At 52.5% G+C, this 15,446-nt stretch overlaps 1 protein-coding gene across 1 annotated transcript; it reads left to right on the plus strand.

Annotated features, from left to right (window-relative positions):
• Window positions 1-4,602: 4,602 nt before the first annotated feature.
• Window positions 4,603-7,550, plus strand: RABAC1 (Rab acceptor 1). Its single transcript, XM_068528943.1, has 5 exons — window positions 4,603-4,764; window positions 5,057-5,269; window positions 5,585-5,682; window positions 7,117-7,218; window positions 7,302-7,550. The coding sequence occupies exons 1-5, from the start codon at window positions 4,709-4,711 to the stop codon at window positions 7,388-7,390; spliced, it is 558 nt and encodes a 185-aa protein (XP_068385044.1). The 5' UTR covers window positions 4,603-4,708; the 3' UTR covers window positions 7,391-7,550.
• Window positions 7,551-15,446: the final 7,896 nt, after the last annotated feature.

Consider the following 15,446-nt stretch of genomic DNA (forward strand, 5'->3'; position numbering starts at 1 on the left):
GGAATCTCAAAGTCATCAAATCATGGAGTTGTAGCCCCACAAGGGTTAGAGTGAGAGCACCTTGAATTCGCCAGGAGATGGGATCATGGGATCAGAACAGGGGAGAGGAAGGGAATCAGATTCTGGATCCTCTCATATTGGAGAGGTCCCTGGGGAGGCGATGATGCTAATGGTTCATTGAACTCCCACCCTGTGCTCTGCCCTCTTCTAAGCACTCTACATGTATTAGCTCACTCAATCCTCACAAGGCACAGAGAGGGAAAGTGACCTGCCCAAGGTCACACAGCTGAGAGGTGACAAATCTGGGATTTGAACCTAGGCTGTCCAAGCTCTAAGTCACTATGCTCTTCTCTCTCTTTTTGTTGAGATAAACTTTCATACAGTGATGTGCACAAGTCTCAAGGGCACAGCTCAGCGATTTAAAAAATTACTTCCATGTAGCCACTAGCCATAAAGTTCTCTCATGCCCCTTTCCAGTCAGCCCCCCTCCAGAGGTAACTGCTGATCTGCTTTCTGTCACCATCGTTTAGTTGTACCAGTTCTTGGACTTTGTAGAAATGCAGTCTTACAGCATGCTGGCTCATGTGTCTGGCTTCCTGTCCTCCACACCACGTCTATGAGAGTCATCCACAGTGTTCCATGTATCAGTAGCCTGCTCTTTTTCATTGCTGCGGAGTTTTCCACTGTGTGACTATTACACGATTTGTTGATCCATTTTCTTGTTGATGGACATTTGCTGTTTCCACTTTGGAAGCCTCTAGGAAGAGGAACATTCTAGTAATATCCTCTGATGACACATGTGTGCATCTCTGTTGGGTACATGCCTAGGAATGGAATTGCTGATTGGGGGATAGACAGTGTTTATCTTTAATAAATAGTCACACCCTTTCCAAAGCTCTTGTGTCATCTGCATTCCAACAGTATGTCAAAGTTCCAGTTGCTCCACATCCACGTCAACACTTGCTATTGTCAGTCTTTTGAATTTTAGCCCTTCTGGTTGGGCAGCTCTACCACTTCCCTCAAGGCAGCCTTTCTAACACAGCCCAGAGATTGGAGTGAGAAGAAGCCCTGGGGCTGGTCCCGGGCCTGCCTGCCTCCCAGCACAGGTGTCTGGGTGGTCGGGATGCTGAGAGTCCACATGAGTGTGAGTGTGTGCACATGCCCACTGCACGAGACCATGCTGAGGAGGAGTGCCTGAATCTGAGGGGAAAGGCAGTCAGAAGGCAGCGGCCATGTGTGCCAGAAACCGCCTGTGATGCCCAGGGCAGAGCCCAGTCCCGTAAGCGTTACATAAGCCTGGACCTCTTCTGGGGAGGCCAGAGAAACTACTTTATTCATCAGGTACAGGGTAAGAAATACTCCCATAGACAGGTGGGCAATCTGAGGCCCAGAGAGGGTAGAGACTTCCTTGAGGTCACACAGCAGAAAAATAACCCAGGTTTCTGATTGTCTATGCTAATGTCCTCCTACCCTCCCAGCTCCACTTCCTCCAGGGATCCAAGAGGCAGGAAGGAGGCCTCAGGTGGAAGGACCACAGGGCCAGGGCCCATCTCTCATAATCTTTTCAGGCACCCCCTTATCTCCCACCGTCCCCCTAATTCAGGGCCCACTTGCCATAGGTCCCTTCTCCCCCCATCTCCCCTCATCCCCCTGTCTCGCGGATCTTCCTGTCTCTCGCAGTATCTCCGTCTTAGGGCCCCTTCTCCCACAATCTCTGTTTCAAGGGGCTCCTCCCCCACATTGCCCCTATGCCAAGGCCCCTCAGAATCCCCTGATTCAAAGTTCCCGTCCTGCCCCACTCAGAGGGTTCCTCTCCAACAATGTCCTTGCCTCTGGACTCCACCATCCATGGCCCATGCCTTTTTTTAAAAATTATTTATTTTTAATTATTTATTTATTTATTTTTGGCTGTGTTGGGTCTTCGTTTCTGTGCCAGGGCTTTCTCTAGTTGCGGCGAGCGGGGGCCACTCTTCATCGCGGTGCGCGGGCCTCTCACTATCTCGGCCTCTCTTGTTGCGGAGCACAGGCTCCAGACGCGCAGGCTCAGTAGTTGTGGCGCACGGGCTTAGTTGCTCCGCGGCATGTGGGATCCTCCCAGACCAGGGCTCGAATCCGTGTCCCCTGCATTGGCAGGCAGATTCTCAACCACTGCGCCACCAGGGAAGCCCGGCCCATGCCTTTTGACACCTCCAGGACTTTGCCTGTTATGTCTTCTGCTCAGAGCACATACTGGCGGGTTATGAGTGAAATCACTTTTATTCGTGTTCCTATGAGGAAACCCCAAAGCCCTCATAACAAAAGTCAAACCCCAATTTCCCCAGGTCGGCCCTGGAAGAAGGCAGCTGGACCTCTGTTTCCAACTCTCTGCTCCCCAAGATTCATCTTCCTCTTGGGGGCTCTTCTGGTTACCCCTGCTGCTCCCATCACTTTGAACTCAGGTGCTGCTCCCCCATTAATGCTCTGGGCTAACTGTGGACTCACAGGCCCCCCCTTGATCTCCTGAAGCCCAGCTCGACCCAAGTGGGAAACCTGAACAAGATTCTACTAAAAGCCTGGGGCTGACAAAGAGGAAGTAAACGGTAACTAGCCATCCTGATCTTCAAAGTATGGCTCATTCGGTTTCAGCTTCGGACCCCCCCTGCCACGCGCACACAGGTGGTCTCCCTGCCTATTGCTCCACCAGCCCCTTCGACAGGGTCATCTTCCCCACCTTGTGGGGATGCCCTCCAGCAGGCCTCAAAGCCCAAACCCAAAAGGAATGTGATCCTTGGAAGACAAGAGTTGGAGTTAAGAGTCACCTGGATATCCCAGGTGAGTATTCTCCTTCAGGCCCACCCAACCTTGGAAAATGAGGTCCTCAGTCTGTGTAAGGGAGCCCAGGCTTCCCAATACTTCCACATGCATTTCTTGAGGCATGCTGGTGCACCCTTCTTTCCCACAACTCACTCAGGGGCAGGGGCAAAGACTGAGAGAACTATGGCTGTGAGAGCTAGGGGAAAGAAAGGTCCATGTCTCAGATGCCAGCCACTCTTTGGGACATCCAAGGGGCCAGCAGCCCCTAGTAAGTTACTGTTAAGTTTGAGAAGACTGAGCTCTAGAAATAATCATAACAGTCATGATAATGTAGTGGCAATAATATGGACTACCATTTATTGAGCAGTTATAAAATATCAAGACTCTTTCAAGCACTTTACATGGACCATTCAACCCCATCTCAACCCCATGAGTGTGGTACAATCACAGGGACGAACAAAATCGGACTACAGGTTGGATCTGTTTCTTTTACTTTAACCTTTGCTTCTCATTGCTTTTGTTCACTAAAAGGATACTGTCTATACATAATGGCCTGCCTCGGGAACCCTGCCCCTCTGCTTGAATGTTAAACCAAAGTGCCTTTGTTCAGGGAAACATCCTGACCCTGTCCACCTGTGAATGGCTGCGAGAAAGAAGAAATTAACACATCCCCTCCCTGAGGCTGGCCATTCCAGGAGATATTTGCAAGACTTACGGCCTTTTTACTTCACTTCCTCACCTCCTCCCCTTCTCTGTTCTATAAAAGAAACTGGCATCCAGACCCCAATCAGATGGTCTTTTTGAGATACTAGTCCGCCATCTTCTCGGTCTGCGGGCTTTCCGAATAAAGTCGCTATTCCTTGCCTCACCACCTCATCTCCTGATTTATTGGCCTGTCCTGCGGCAAGCAGAGCGAGCTTGGACTCGGTAACAGTACAACCAGGATCTTCACTGTCCAGTTGAGGACACCGAGGTTCAGGGAGGTGATGAAGTCAACACAGCCTGAATTTTGACCTCTGACCCCAGAATCCCAGCTCTTTGCGTTATAACAACTCCGTCTTTTAAAAATTCTCACCCCTTCAATAAAACTAGAAGAAAAGAAAGTGATAAAATGAAAATAAATCTCAACCCTTTCCTTTCCCCCACTTCCCTCCGTCCTATCCAAAGCAGGGGTTATCCCTAGGTCCCTAACCCTAACCCATTCATCCTTGGGAGCCCAAGGGTTGTGGGGGGAGCTTTGCCCCCTACCTTAGATGCCCCCCCTCCAGCAACCATGGCCCCATCACTAGCCTCTTGAAGAAGGAAGAAATAGGTTCCCACAAATTCTCTACAGTCTCGCTATTCAAAATGTGGGCCATGGACCAGAAGCATCAACATCACCTAGAAACTTGTTAGAAATGCAAATGAATGGTCTCACCCTAGATCTGCTGAATCAGAACATCTGCGTGTTTTAGCACGTGTTTTCTTTTATACCTTCTAGAGTCAGAATGACAGCTCTACACGGCCTCCATCGTACCCTGCACGGGGAGTACACAACGTTTTCTGACTTTAGAGCTCCGGCTTCTGACTTCAGAGCTCGCATAACGCCCCGACTCCTGACAACCCACCTTCCCCGACTCCACGCGTCCTGCTTCTGAAACTACAACTCCCACAATGCCCAGAGGCGTCACTTTACGCGACTACATCTCCCAAGGTGTTTCGCGAGCCATACCACCATCATGGCACCCACTCTCTCCGACATCATCGGGACTACAACTCCCACAATGCTCGGCGGCAAAACTACCGCCCCCAGAGGCTCCAGACCCGCTAACACGTCAGCTCCCGCTCCGCTGGGTGAGGCCAGGCTCGGGCGGGTCCCGCGGGGTGTGCAGGGCCCCGGGCTCGTTACAGCCGTTCTTCCCCTCATAGCACAGACATGGCGGCCGAGAAGGACCAGCAGAAGGATGCCGAGGTGGAAGGGCTGAGCGCCACGTGAGCAAGCTGGATCTAGCCCCCCTGACCGAGACCCGGGAGTCCTGGTCCCCCGCCCCTTCCTCCCTGGGGTCCTAGAAATCCCGACCTCCAGACACATGAGTCTGGGCCCCTGGTGTCCTCTTCGAGGACTCTGGAGTCTGGGCCCTCAGCCCCTTTCTCCCCAGGGATCCAGGAGTCTGGGACCATATCTTCCCCGGAACCCCGGAGTCCGGCCCCCCTCGGTCCTCTTCTTGCTCGAGGGTCCGGGTTCCATCCCGGTCTATCGCTGACCTGGCCCCGCACCCACCAGGACCCTGCTGCCGAAACTGATTCCGTCCGGCGCGGGCCGTGAGTGGCTGGAGCGGCGCCGTGCGACCATCCGGCCCTGGGGCTCCTTCGTGGACCAGCGGCGCTTCTCGCGGCCCCGCAACCTGGGCGAGCTGTGCCAGCGCCTCGTACGCAACGTGGAATACTACCAGAGCAACTATGTGTTCGTGTTCCTGGGCCTCATCCTGTACTGTGTGTGAGTGCCTCTCCGGCCTGGCCCCGAGCCCACCAGGCTGCCAGACCCGCACTGGCCGGCCCCGCCCTCAGCATCCGGCCCCTCCTCTCACTGGCCAGGCCCCGTCCCCATGGGGTAGCTCTGCCGGACCTTTTGACCCAAGGGCCAGGTCCCTTACTCCCGCATCAGCCTGGCCAGGATTCAGTGTAACCAAATGTGACCTAGACTTCCCCGGCCCCAAGGACGTAGCCTGTCATCCGCCAGTGTAGAAGGTCAGGGCCTCCGTGTCTGGCCCAGTCCCAGCTGCCTGACGCATGCCTCCCTGCCCTCTTCCAGGGCGACATCCCCCATGCTGCTGGTGGCTCTGGCTGTCTTCTTTGGCGCCTGTTACATCCTCTATCTGCGCACGTTGCAGTCCAAGTTTGTGCTGATGGGTGAGAAATCCCCTGCCCTCCTCAAATCCTGGTCTCTTGGAATGCAAGCCTTTGACTCCAAACCTCAGTCCTTGTGAACCCAAGTCTGCCCAAGCCTACATCTACACTAGATCCCCCAAACTCAATCCCTTAAAGTCTCAGACACACCGGATGCTTCCACCCGCTCTCAGCCCCCCAAATTGCTATTCCCCAAGCCAAGAAGATATCCCAGAACCCACCTCCGCCTGCTCCTGTCCCTTAAACCTCCTCCTTCCCTCTCCCTCCTCCCTAACCTCCTGCCAAAGGCATCAGCTGCAGGTACCCACATGGGACACCAGGTGGCGACCTTACACTGGCCTATATCTGTGCTCCCCTTTCCTGCTTCCTGGGGTGGAAGTGGAAAAATCTTGGGACTTCTCAGAGAGGGAAGCTGAGGCCTGTGGCTCATGTGGTCCCAGACTGGCACCAAGCACCACTGAGAAGAAAGAGGGGCCTGAGTTCCCAAGTAGGGGAAGCTCAAGGTTTGGAGTGGGGATAAGGGGGAATTGCGATCAGACAAACAGGTAGACCTAAGACAGAATCCTTCAGAAGCCTGCCAGTTTTGTACATGACAAAGGTGGGCTGGGTGGAGGGGCGTGTCGGGCAAGCCCAGGGCATGGAGGGCGCGCCTGGAGCATAGACATGACGTGGCTTCAGCCACTGCTGCCACCAGGACCTGCAGACCCGACCTTCCAGTCTGCCTTGAGAAGGCAGACATCTGTACAGCCCTCCCTCAGTGTCCACAGGGGATTGTTCCAGGAGCCCCCGTGGATGCCAGAATCCACAGATGCTCAAGTCCTTTGTAAAAAATGACGAAGAACAATGATCATGGGTTTCCAACCGAGGATACAGAGGACTGACTGTATTATTTTGTGAAATCATCCAGGGAATTCCCTGGCAGTCCAGTAGTTAAGACTCCGTGCTTCCACTGCAGGGGGCCCAGGTTCCATCCCTCGTCAGGGAACTAAGATCCCGCGTGCCGCACAACACGGCCCCCCCCCAAAAAAAAAAACGAAAGAAAGAAAAATCATCCAGTTTCTCGGTCAGCCACAAATCAAATCAAATTCTTGTGGAATAATATGCAGACTCAAAAGACACATCCACGGGTCAGACTTGGCCCTTGGGCCACCAGTTGGAGACTCTAGGTCTACGGGAGTGCAGGTTGGAGCAGGAGAGCTGTAGTTTAGCGGGTGGCGAGGGGGCTGAGGAAGGCCCCTTGTATTCCCACGGACAGTGGCTGGGGACATTGGAGACATGGGTGGGGCCCATGAACTTGGAGGGCCTCGGCACGAGGAGTTTAGATCCTGAGGCTCCCGGAGCTTGTGACACCAGATTGGTGAGGTGGGGGGTCTCAGGGGTTACTCTGGGAGAGGGCACGAGTATCGGAACAGCTGCCCCAATGCCGTCTGCCCCCAGGCCGAGAGGTGACCCCAGCCCATCAGTATGCTCTGGCTGGGACCGTCTCCTTTCCCTTCTTCTGGCTGGCTGGCGCGGGCTCCGCCGTCTTCTGGGTCCTGGGTGAGTAGAGGATCTGGGTAGCGCTGTGGGCAGTGGGGGGCCAGGTGAGGCAGTCAGGCCCTGAACTGCCCGTTTTCCTGCAGGAGCCACCCTCGTGGTCATCGGCTCCCACGCCGCCTTCCATCAGGTGGAGGCCGTGGATGGGGAGGAGCTGCAAATGGAACCTGTGTGAGGTGGCTTCACGGACCTGCCAGCCTCCCGAGCCAGCTGCCCTGTCCCCGTTCACCCCCGTCCTGCTCGGCTCTGCAGGTCTGGCCAAAGGCCCCCTTCCCATTACAAGCCCAGGGAGGGACTCCAACTTTGGAAATAAAACTGTTAACAGTTGTTCAACAGATATTCTCCCAGGGTCTTCTGTGGGTCTGTGCCGGGTGATGCTGGGATCCTGCAGAGGCCAAGAAGGTGGGGAGCGAGTGGGCCGCGGGCGTGGTGGGAGGAGGGTGGTGGAGAATAAGCAAGATGGATAACAAATATGATAGGACAGCCAGCGATGACAGGTTCTAAGGAGGAGAAACGAGTATGCCGGGGGCCCCCGAGACCACCCCCATATTCGGTGATTTGCTAGGAGGACTCAGAACTCAGTATCTAGTTGTACTCACAGATGTGATTTTTTTTTTTTTAAGCTAATGAATTGCCACTTACTGGGGCTTTATTTTATTTTATTTTATTTTTAATTTATTTATTTTTGGCCACGTTGAGTCTTCATTGCTGTGCGCGGGCTTTCTCTAGTTGCGGCGAGCGGGGGCTACTCTTCATTGCGGTGTGCGGGCTTCTCATTGCAGTGTTTTCTCTTGTTGCGGAGCACGGGCTCTAGGCGCGCAGGCTTCAGTAGTTGTGGCACGTGGGCTCAGTAGTTGTGGCTCGTGGGCTCTAGAGCGCAGGCTCAGTAGTTGTGGTGCATGGGCTTAGTTGCTCGGCAGCATGTGGGATCTTCTCCGACCAGGTATCGAACCCCTGTCCCCTGCATTGGCAGGCAGATTCTTAACCACTGCACCACCAGGGAAGTCCCCAGATGTGATTTATTATCATGAAAGACTATGAAGCAAAATCAGCAAAGGAAAAAGGCACATGGGGCGAAGTCCAGAGGAAACCAGGCACAAGCTGCCCAGAGTCCTCTCCCAGTGGAGCCACCTGGGTTGAGTGTAATACCCCCAGCAGTGAAATGTTGTCTTCGGGGAAGCTCATCAGAGACTTAGTACCTAGAAGGAAAGCAGTTGTTCAGCATAAACAACATCATTTGCACAAACAGTTTAGGCACGAAAGCCACTCTTTCAGGGAGAGGTGAGAACCTTGCTGAAACCCAGGTTCCCAGATGCCAGCCAAGGGCCACTATGCAAGCAGGCCTCTCTAAGGACAGCAGTCTTGGGCCTACTGTGTTAACTCTTCCTCATAGAGAAAGTTCTGGAGATGAGTTATAGTTTAAAGAAGACCTCCCTGAGACGATGTTGAATGAAGACTTAAATTGAGTGAGGGAGCCGCCGCAGATCTTTTGGAGGAAGAATGTTCTGGACAGAGGAAGCAGCAGGTGCAAAGGCCCAGAGACAGCACTGTGCCCGGAGGTTTGAGGAACAGCGAGGAGGCCGGTATGGCTGGCGCAGATCGTGGGGTGGGGGGGTGCTTTGGTTTTCCTGAGTGAGGTGAGAGTGACACAATTTGCTTTTCACTGTAACGTGAAGGCCGCTGTGTGGGACCGCTGACAAAAGAGAAATGCACGTGGTAGGGAAAGCACTTGGCAGGTGTGGCAGCAAAGTGAGGTGACAGATAGGGTCTGAAAAGCTACTTCAGATGGGGCTGGTCTGGGAGCCCTCTCCAGGGAGGTGGCATTTCAGTGAGCTCTGAGGGAAGCGGAGCCAGCCACAGGAAGAGCTGCGGGCCGAGCGGCCTAAGCAGAGGTGCAGCCAGTGCCCAGGCCTGGCAGTGCCATCCCCCGGCCTCCCCAGCTTCGTGTCTCATCACCAAAACTCACCGGTTCATCGTTCATTCAGGGCCCGCTGAGTGCTCCACATTGTTCTGGAATCCTGTCACATATGGAGGCCACCAGCCACATGTGGCTACTGAGCACTTGAAACATGGCTGGTCCAGATTGAGATGTGCTGTGAGTGTAAAATACCCACCAGATTTCAAAGACTTAGTAGGAGAAGGGTGTAAAATATCTCGTTAATAATTTTGTATATTGGTTATGTGTTGGAAGGATAATCTGTTGGATATACCAGGGTAAATTATTATGTTCACCTTTTTCTTTTACTTTTTAAAATGTAATTAGGTAGAAAACACAGGGGACTTCCCTGGCAGTCCAGTGGTTAGGACTCCGCGCTTCCACGGCAGGGGGCACAGGTTTGATCCCTGGTCAGGGAACTAAGATCCCGCATGCCGTGCGGCACGGCAAGAAAAAAAAAAAGAAAGAAAATACAACATTACATTTGTAGCTCATATCCTGTTTCTACTGCACACGCTAGCTTAGATGCTGGGGAACCAGCAACGCCACAAAGAGGCGAGACCCACATTCATGAGCCAAGCAACAATAAGCAGGAAGCTCTCAGTGAAGCCAATGAAACAGGTGAGGCTGGAGGGTAGTTGGGGAAGGAGGGACTCGCTTAGAGGTGAGGCTGGAGGTGCAGGGCCTTGCTGGGCAATGAGGAGGAGATTGCCTCTCAGAGGTCTGGGGGAAGAGTATTCCAGCCAGAGGGAACTGCAAGTGCAAAGGCCCTGAGGTAGGACCTGCCCAGTGACAAGGCAACGCTGTGGCTGGGGTGAAGGGAGTGACGTAGGAGATGATGGTGGGGAGGATGTCGGGGACCAGATGAGGCCGGACCTGCAAGCCACGGGAGGTCTTTGGATTTTAGCTTAAGGTAATGTGGAACCGTGGAAGGCTTTTGAGCAGGGGAGGGACAGGGTCAGGTGTGAACGTTAGAAATATCTCTCCGAGGGACTTCCCCGGCGGTCCAGTGATTGGGACTCCACGCTTCCACGGCAGGGGGCACGGGTTCAGTCCCTCATCGGGGAACTATGATCCTGCAAGCCGTGCAGCACGGGCAAGAAAAAAAGAAGAAGAAGAAAAAGAAATATCCCTTCGGTGTCGTGTGGGGGATGGGCTGGAAGGAGGGAGACCAGGGAAGATGAGCCAAGTTGGGGAAGGTGAGGCAGGGACGTGGAACGGAAAGAACAGACGGGAAGGCAGATTCAGGAAGACGAGGGTGGGCGCTTGGCGACTGACCTGCGTCGGAGCTGAGTGGGAGAGAGCAGGCAAGGGTGACCTGCGCACTTCTGGCAAAATGGGAAGATTAGGGGGCTTGGGTGTCTGGGACCACTCTGTTCCCAGTCACCAGGGCCGCACTTCCAGTGGCTGCCACCAGAGGGCAGAAAAGGGCTTCCTCCAGACCTTCTCCAGGGAGGGAGCCAGGCGTGGACTTGTCCTGGCCGAGGAGACCTGGGGTGCCTGAGGAGGAGAGTCTACTCAGAGGCCAGGGTCCCAATCCCAACTTGGGGGTGGCAGAGGGCGTTTAGTTGGTTAATCCAGCTGCCAGTATTCCCAGGGGAGACTGCCCTTCGGGGTGGGTGGTCACTCCGTCCAGTTTCCATTGCAGGGCCTGGAGTCAATGTGGTCAGGCTGACTTGTTTGGAGATGACAGAGGCCGGGGACCCAAGGACCTGGGACTGAGATCCCTGGGGCAAGGGGTCAGCAGCCTGGGTCTGGGGATTGGTGGTGGGAGGCTGAGACTCAGGCCAGAGGCCTGTCTGGAGGTGACTAACTCCAGGTCCCTAACTGATGTTGAGACCAGAAGCTTCCATGGGGGTGGGCAGAACTGGGGGGCCACTTCCCCCTCTATCCCTTCCTGAATTACCTTGGGGTTGAGAGTTTTGGTTTTGGGAAAGAGAAACTGGGGGCTTGGTGTCTCGTCAAGGGACCAAAAGTCTGGTTGTCTATTTTGGTGATAGAGACTGGGGGTCCAGTTAGCTGGTTGGAGTGACAGATTGGGGCTCTGGCTGTCAACTTCATGATTAAAGAGCCCGTGGGCCCAGGTTTGGGGTGACAGGGACAAGGGATCTACTTGTCCAGTGTAGAGTGACAGAGTCAGGGAGTGCCTGCACCTCATTCGGGGTGTCAGACTGGCCATCTGATTGTCTTGTTTGGGGTGACAGCTTGGAGTCCAGTCTCTGGTTTGGGGTAATAGAAATTGGGGATCTTTTATCAACTTTGAGGTCATTTATCTAGCTTGGGGTGACAGACTGGGATGCCTGAGGACACTGGGAGTCCAGGGCCCTAGTTTAGGATGACAAGGTAGTGCGTCCCCTGGGCTGGAAGCAACCTGATCGGGGTCTGATTGTTTCTTTTTTTTTTTTTTAATTTTATTTATTTATTAATTTATGTTTGGCTGTGTTGGGTCTTCGTTTCTGTGCGAGGGCTTTCTCTAGTTGCGGCAAGTGGGGGCCACTCTTCATCGCTGTGCGAGGGCCTCTCACTATCGAGGCCTCTCTTGTTGCAGAGCACAGGATCCAGACGCGCAGGCTCAGTAGTTGTGGCTCACGGGCCTAGTTGCCCCGCGGCATGTGGGATCTTCCCAGACCAGGGCTCGAACCCGTGTCCCCTGCATTGGCAGGCAGATTCTCAACCACTGTGCCACCAGGGAAGCCCCTGATTGTTTCTTGAGGTGGCAGAGACAGGCAACACTGGTTGGTGGTGACAGAGCCTGGGGACCCTGTTGTGTAATTTGGGCCACCAGAGATTGGGGGTTTCTCTGCCCAGTGTGAAGTGACAGCAACTAGGAGATTTTTTTTTTTTTTTTTTTTTGGACATTTGCTTTTCTTTTTTGGCTGTGCCACGCGGCTCGTGGGATCTCAGTTCCCCAACCAGGGATTGAACCCCTGGGCCATGGCAGTGAAAGTGCCGAATCCTAACCACTAGACCACCAGGGAACTCCCTAGGAGATCATTTTTTTTAGTTTGGAGAATGTCTGCTTGTCCTGTTTGAGGCTGAAAACACTGGGTCTAGTTCTCAAATTTTAAGTGACAGATTTAGGACTCTTTTGTCTGGTTGGGAGTGACAGAGACCAGAGTTGGAGGTGTCAGATACTGGGGTTCTTGTCAAGGTTGGGGTGATGGGGACTAGTCTAGTCTGGGGTGACAGACTGGGGGTCTTATTGTCTAGTTTTCGGTGACCAAGACTGGGCCCTGGAGTTTCCTTAGGGGTATCAGAGTTGGCGCCTAATCTTTTTTGGGGTGACAGAATGATAGTCTAGTTGTTAGGTTAAGATATCAAAATCCTGAGGTTTGGGATATCAGATTGAAGTTTCAGTTTCTAGTTTGGAGCAACAGAAATCCGGGGTCTGGTGAACTCCATTGGGGTGTCTGAGACTTGTGGTCTGGTTATTCCTTTTGGGGTGCCAGAAACACAAGGCCGATTGTCTAGCTTGGGGTTATAGAGGCCAAGGGACTGGTTATCTAGTTTAGGGTGATGACACTGGGGTTGGGGTGCTGGTCTGGGGTGAAAGACATTGGGGTGACCATTTGGCTAGTTTGAAGAAGCAGACAGTACAGGTCCGGTTGCCTGGTTTGGGTGACAGACTGACTGGGCTCCTGGTTGGCTTGGGAAGCAGAGACCAGGGATGCCGCTGTCATGAGATTTCAGAGGACTGTGGGGTATCTTTGTCTAGTGCGAAGTGCCAGAGCCTGGGCATCCAGATGTCTAGTTTGGGACATCAGAAGTGAGGGTTCATGTGTCTAGATTGAAGTGGCAGAGACCAGAGGTTCTGGGATTCAGGACCCGGCTTGGGGTGACAGGGACTAGGAGGTTAGTTTGTGATGACAGAGATTAGGGATCAGTTGTCCAGTTTGGGATGAAATGACTAGAGCTCTGGGGTCTCATTTAGGGTGACGTAGAATAGGAGTTTGCTTGTCTAGTCTGGCATGAGTGGGACCAGGGGTCTGGTGGTCCAGTTTAGGATGACAGACCGGAGTTTGATTGACAAGGTGAAGGCTACACGGGCTGTGGGGTCAGGTCTCTAGTTTGAGGAGACATTTATGTACCCAGATGCCCAAAGTGGAGTGACGGAGCCTAGAGGTACCGTTGTCTTGTTTTGGGGGGGAGGGGCAAAGACTGGGTCCCAGGGCATACTTGGGGTGTCAGAGACTGAGGGTTTGGTTGTATCCTTTTGTGGGGAAAAAACTGGGTCCCAGGGACATTCAGTTGACACACTCTGGAGGTCTGGTTGCCTAGTTTTGTGGGACAGAGATTGGGGTTCTGGGTGTATTTGGAGTGACAGACTGGGATCTGGCTGTTGAGTGGCAACTTGGGGGTACTAAGGAGTATTTGGGGGTTTGGCTGTGGGCCTGTTATCTAGTTTTGTGGATCACAAACTGGGGTCCCAGGGTGTATTTGGGGTGACCGACCAGGGACATGGTTGTCTGGTTTTCAGAGGACAGATGCCATGGTCCCAGGGTGTATTGGGGGTGACAGAATGGGGGTCTGGTGGTCTAGTTTTGGAGATCAGAGACTGGGGTCCCAGGGTATATTTGGGGAGACAGAGAGCGGGGTCTGGTTGTCTAGTTTGCTCGGATATTGACTAGGATCTCAGAGAGTATTTGGGGTGGCAGAGATTGAAGTCTATCTAGTTGTGTGGAACAAGGACTCAGGTCCCAGAACATACCTGGGGTGACAGAGCTTGGGGTCTGGTTCTAATTTCGTGTGACAGAGACTGAGGTCCCAGGGAGCATTTGGGATGACAAAGCCGGCTACGTGGTCGTCTATTTTGTAGGACTGAGAGACTGGCATCCCAGGATGTTTTGGGGGTAACAGACTGGTTAAGACCAGAGGTTGGTGGTATGGTCTGGGTGGGGGATTGGGTGCTCAGCTTGTTAACTGGTGGAGAGAGTTTGAGTGCTGGTTGTCTAGTTTGATGTTGCAGACTTTTTAAAACATATTTATTTATTTATGTATTTATTTTGGCTGCACTGGGTCTTTGTTGCAGCGCGAGGGCTCTTCGTTGCGGTGCATGGGCTCAGTAGTTGCAGAGCACGGGCTTAGCTGTGGCATGTGGGATCTTAGCCCCCCGACCGGGGATCGAACCCGTGCCCCCTGCACTGGGAGCGTGGGGTCTTAACCACTGGACCACCAGGGAAGTCCCTGATGTTGCAGACTTTATTCATCCATTGTCATGTTTGGGGTGACAGAGACTATAGGTCTAGTTGCCCAGATGGGGTGACAGAAACTGTTGGTCTTGTTTTCTAATTTGAGGTGATAAGGACTGGAGTCTTTTGTCCAGTCTGGGTTGACATTAATTGGGGTTCAATTGTCCATTTGGGGGAGACAGGTCCTGGGATCGGTTGTCTAGTTTGAGGTGATAAGACCAGGTGTCCCATCATCAAAAAATCTAGAAACAATAAATGCTGGAGAGGGTGTGGAGAAAAGGGAACCCTCTTGCACTGTTGGTGGGAATGTAAATTGATACAGCCACTATGGAGAACAGTATGGAGGTTCCTTAAAAAACTAAAAATAGAACTACCATACGACCCAGCAATCCCACTACTGGGCATATACCCTGAGAAAACCATAATTCAAAAAGAATCGTGTACAAAAATGTTCATTGCCGCTCTATTTGCAATAGCCAGGACCTGGACGCAACCTAAGTGTCCATCAACAGATGAAAGGATAAAGAAGATGTGGCACATATATACAATGGAATATTACTCAGCCATAAAAAGAAACGAAATTGAGTTATTTGTAGTGAGGTGGATGGACCTAGAGTCTGTCATACAGAGTGAAGTAAGTCAGAAAGAGAAAAACAAATACCGTATGCTAACACATATATATGGAATCTAAGGAAAAAAAAAAAGGTCATGAAGAAACTGGGGGCAACATGGGAATAAAAACACAGACCTACTAGAGAATGGACTTGAGGATATGGGGAGGGGGAAGGGTAAGCTGTGACAAAGTGAGAGAGTGGCATGGACATATATACACTACCAAACCTAAAATAGATAGCTAGTGGGAAGCAGCCGCATAGCACAGGGAGATCAGCTCGGTGCTTTGTGATCACCTAGAGGGGTGGGATAGGGAGGGTGGGAGGGAGGGAGATGCAAGAGGGAAGAGATATGGGAACATATGTATGTGTATAACTGATTCACTTTGTTATAAAGCAGGAACTAACACACCATTGTAAAGAAATTATACTCCAATAAAGATGTTTAAAATAAATAAATAAATAAATTAAAAAAAAAAAAAAAAGACCAGGTGT

This window comes from Eschrichtius robustus, chromosome 19, assembly GCF_028021215.1.
Source record: "Eschrichtius robustus isolate mEscRob2 chromosome 19, mEscRob2.pri, whole genome shotgun sequence".
In the NCBI taxonomy this organism is placed as follows: domain Eukaryota; kingdom Metazoa; phylum Chordata; class Mammalia; order Artiodactyla; family Eschrichtiidae; genus Eschrichtius; species Eschrichtius robustus.

What these genes read in the sequence shown, in the direction of transcription:
- RABAC1 (XM_068528943.1), top strand. Translation starts at nt 4,709, where the DNA reads ATGGCGGCCGAGAAGGACCAGCAGAAGGATGCCGAGGTGGAAGGGCTG. An exon ending in GGCCTCATCCTGTACTGTGT is followed by an intron (nt 5,270 to 5,584) that starts GTGAGTGCCTCT and finishes GCCCTCTTCCAG; the next exon opens with GGCGACATCCCCCATGCTGC. An exon ending in CGCCGTCTTCTGGGTCCTGG is followed by an intron (nt 7,219 to 7,301) that starts GTGAGTAGAGGA and finishes GTTTTCCTGCAG; the next exon opens with GAGCCACCCTCGTGGTCATC.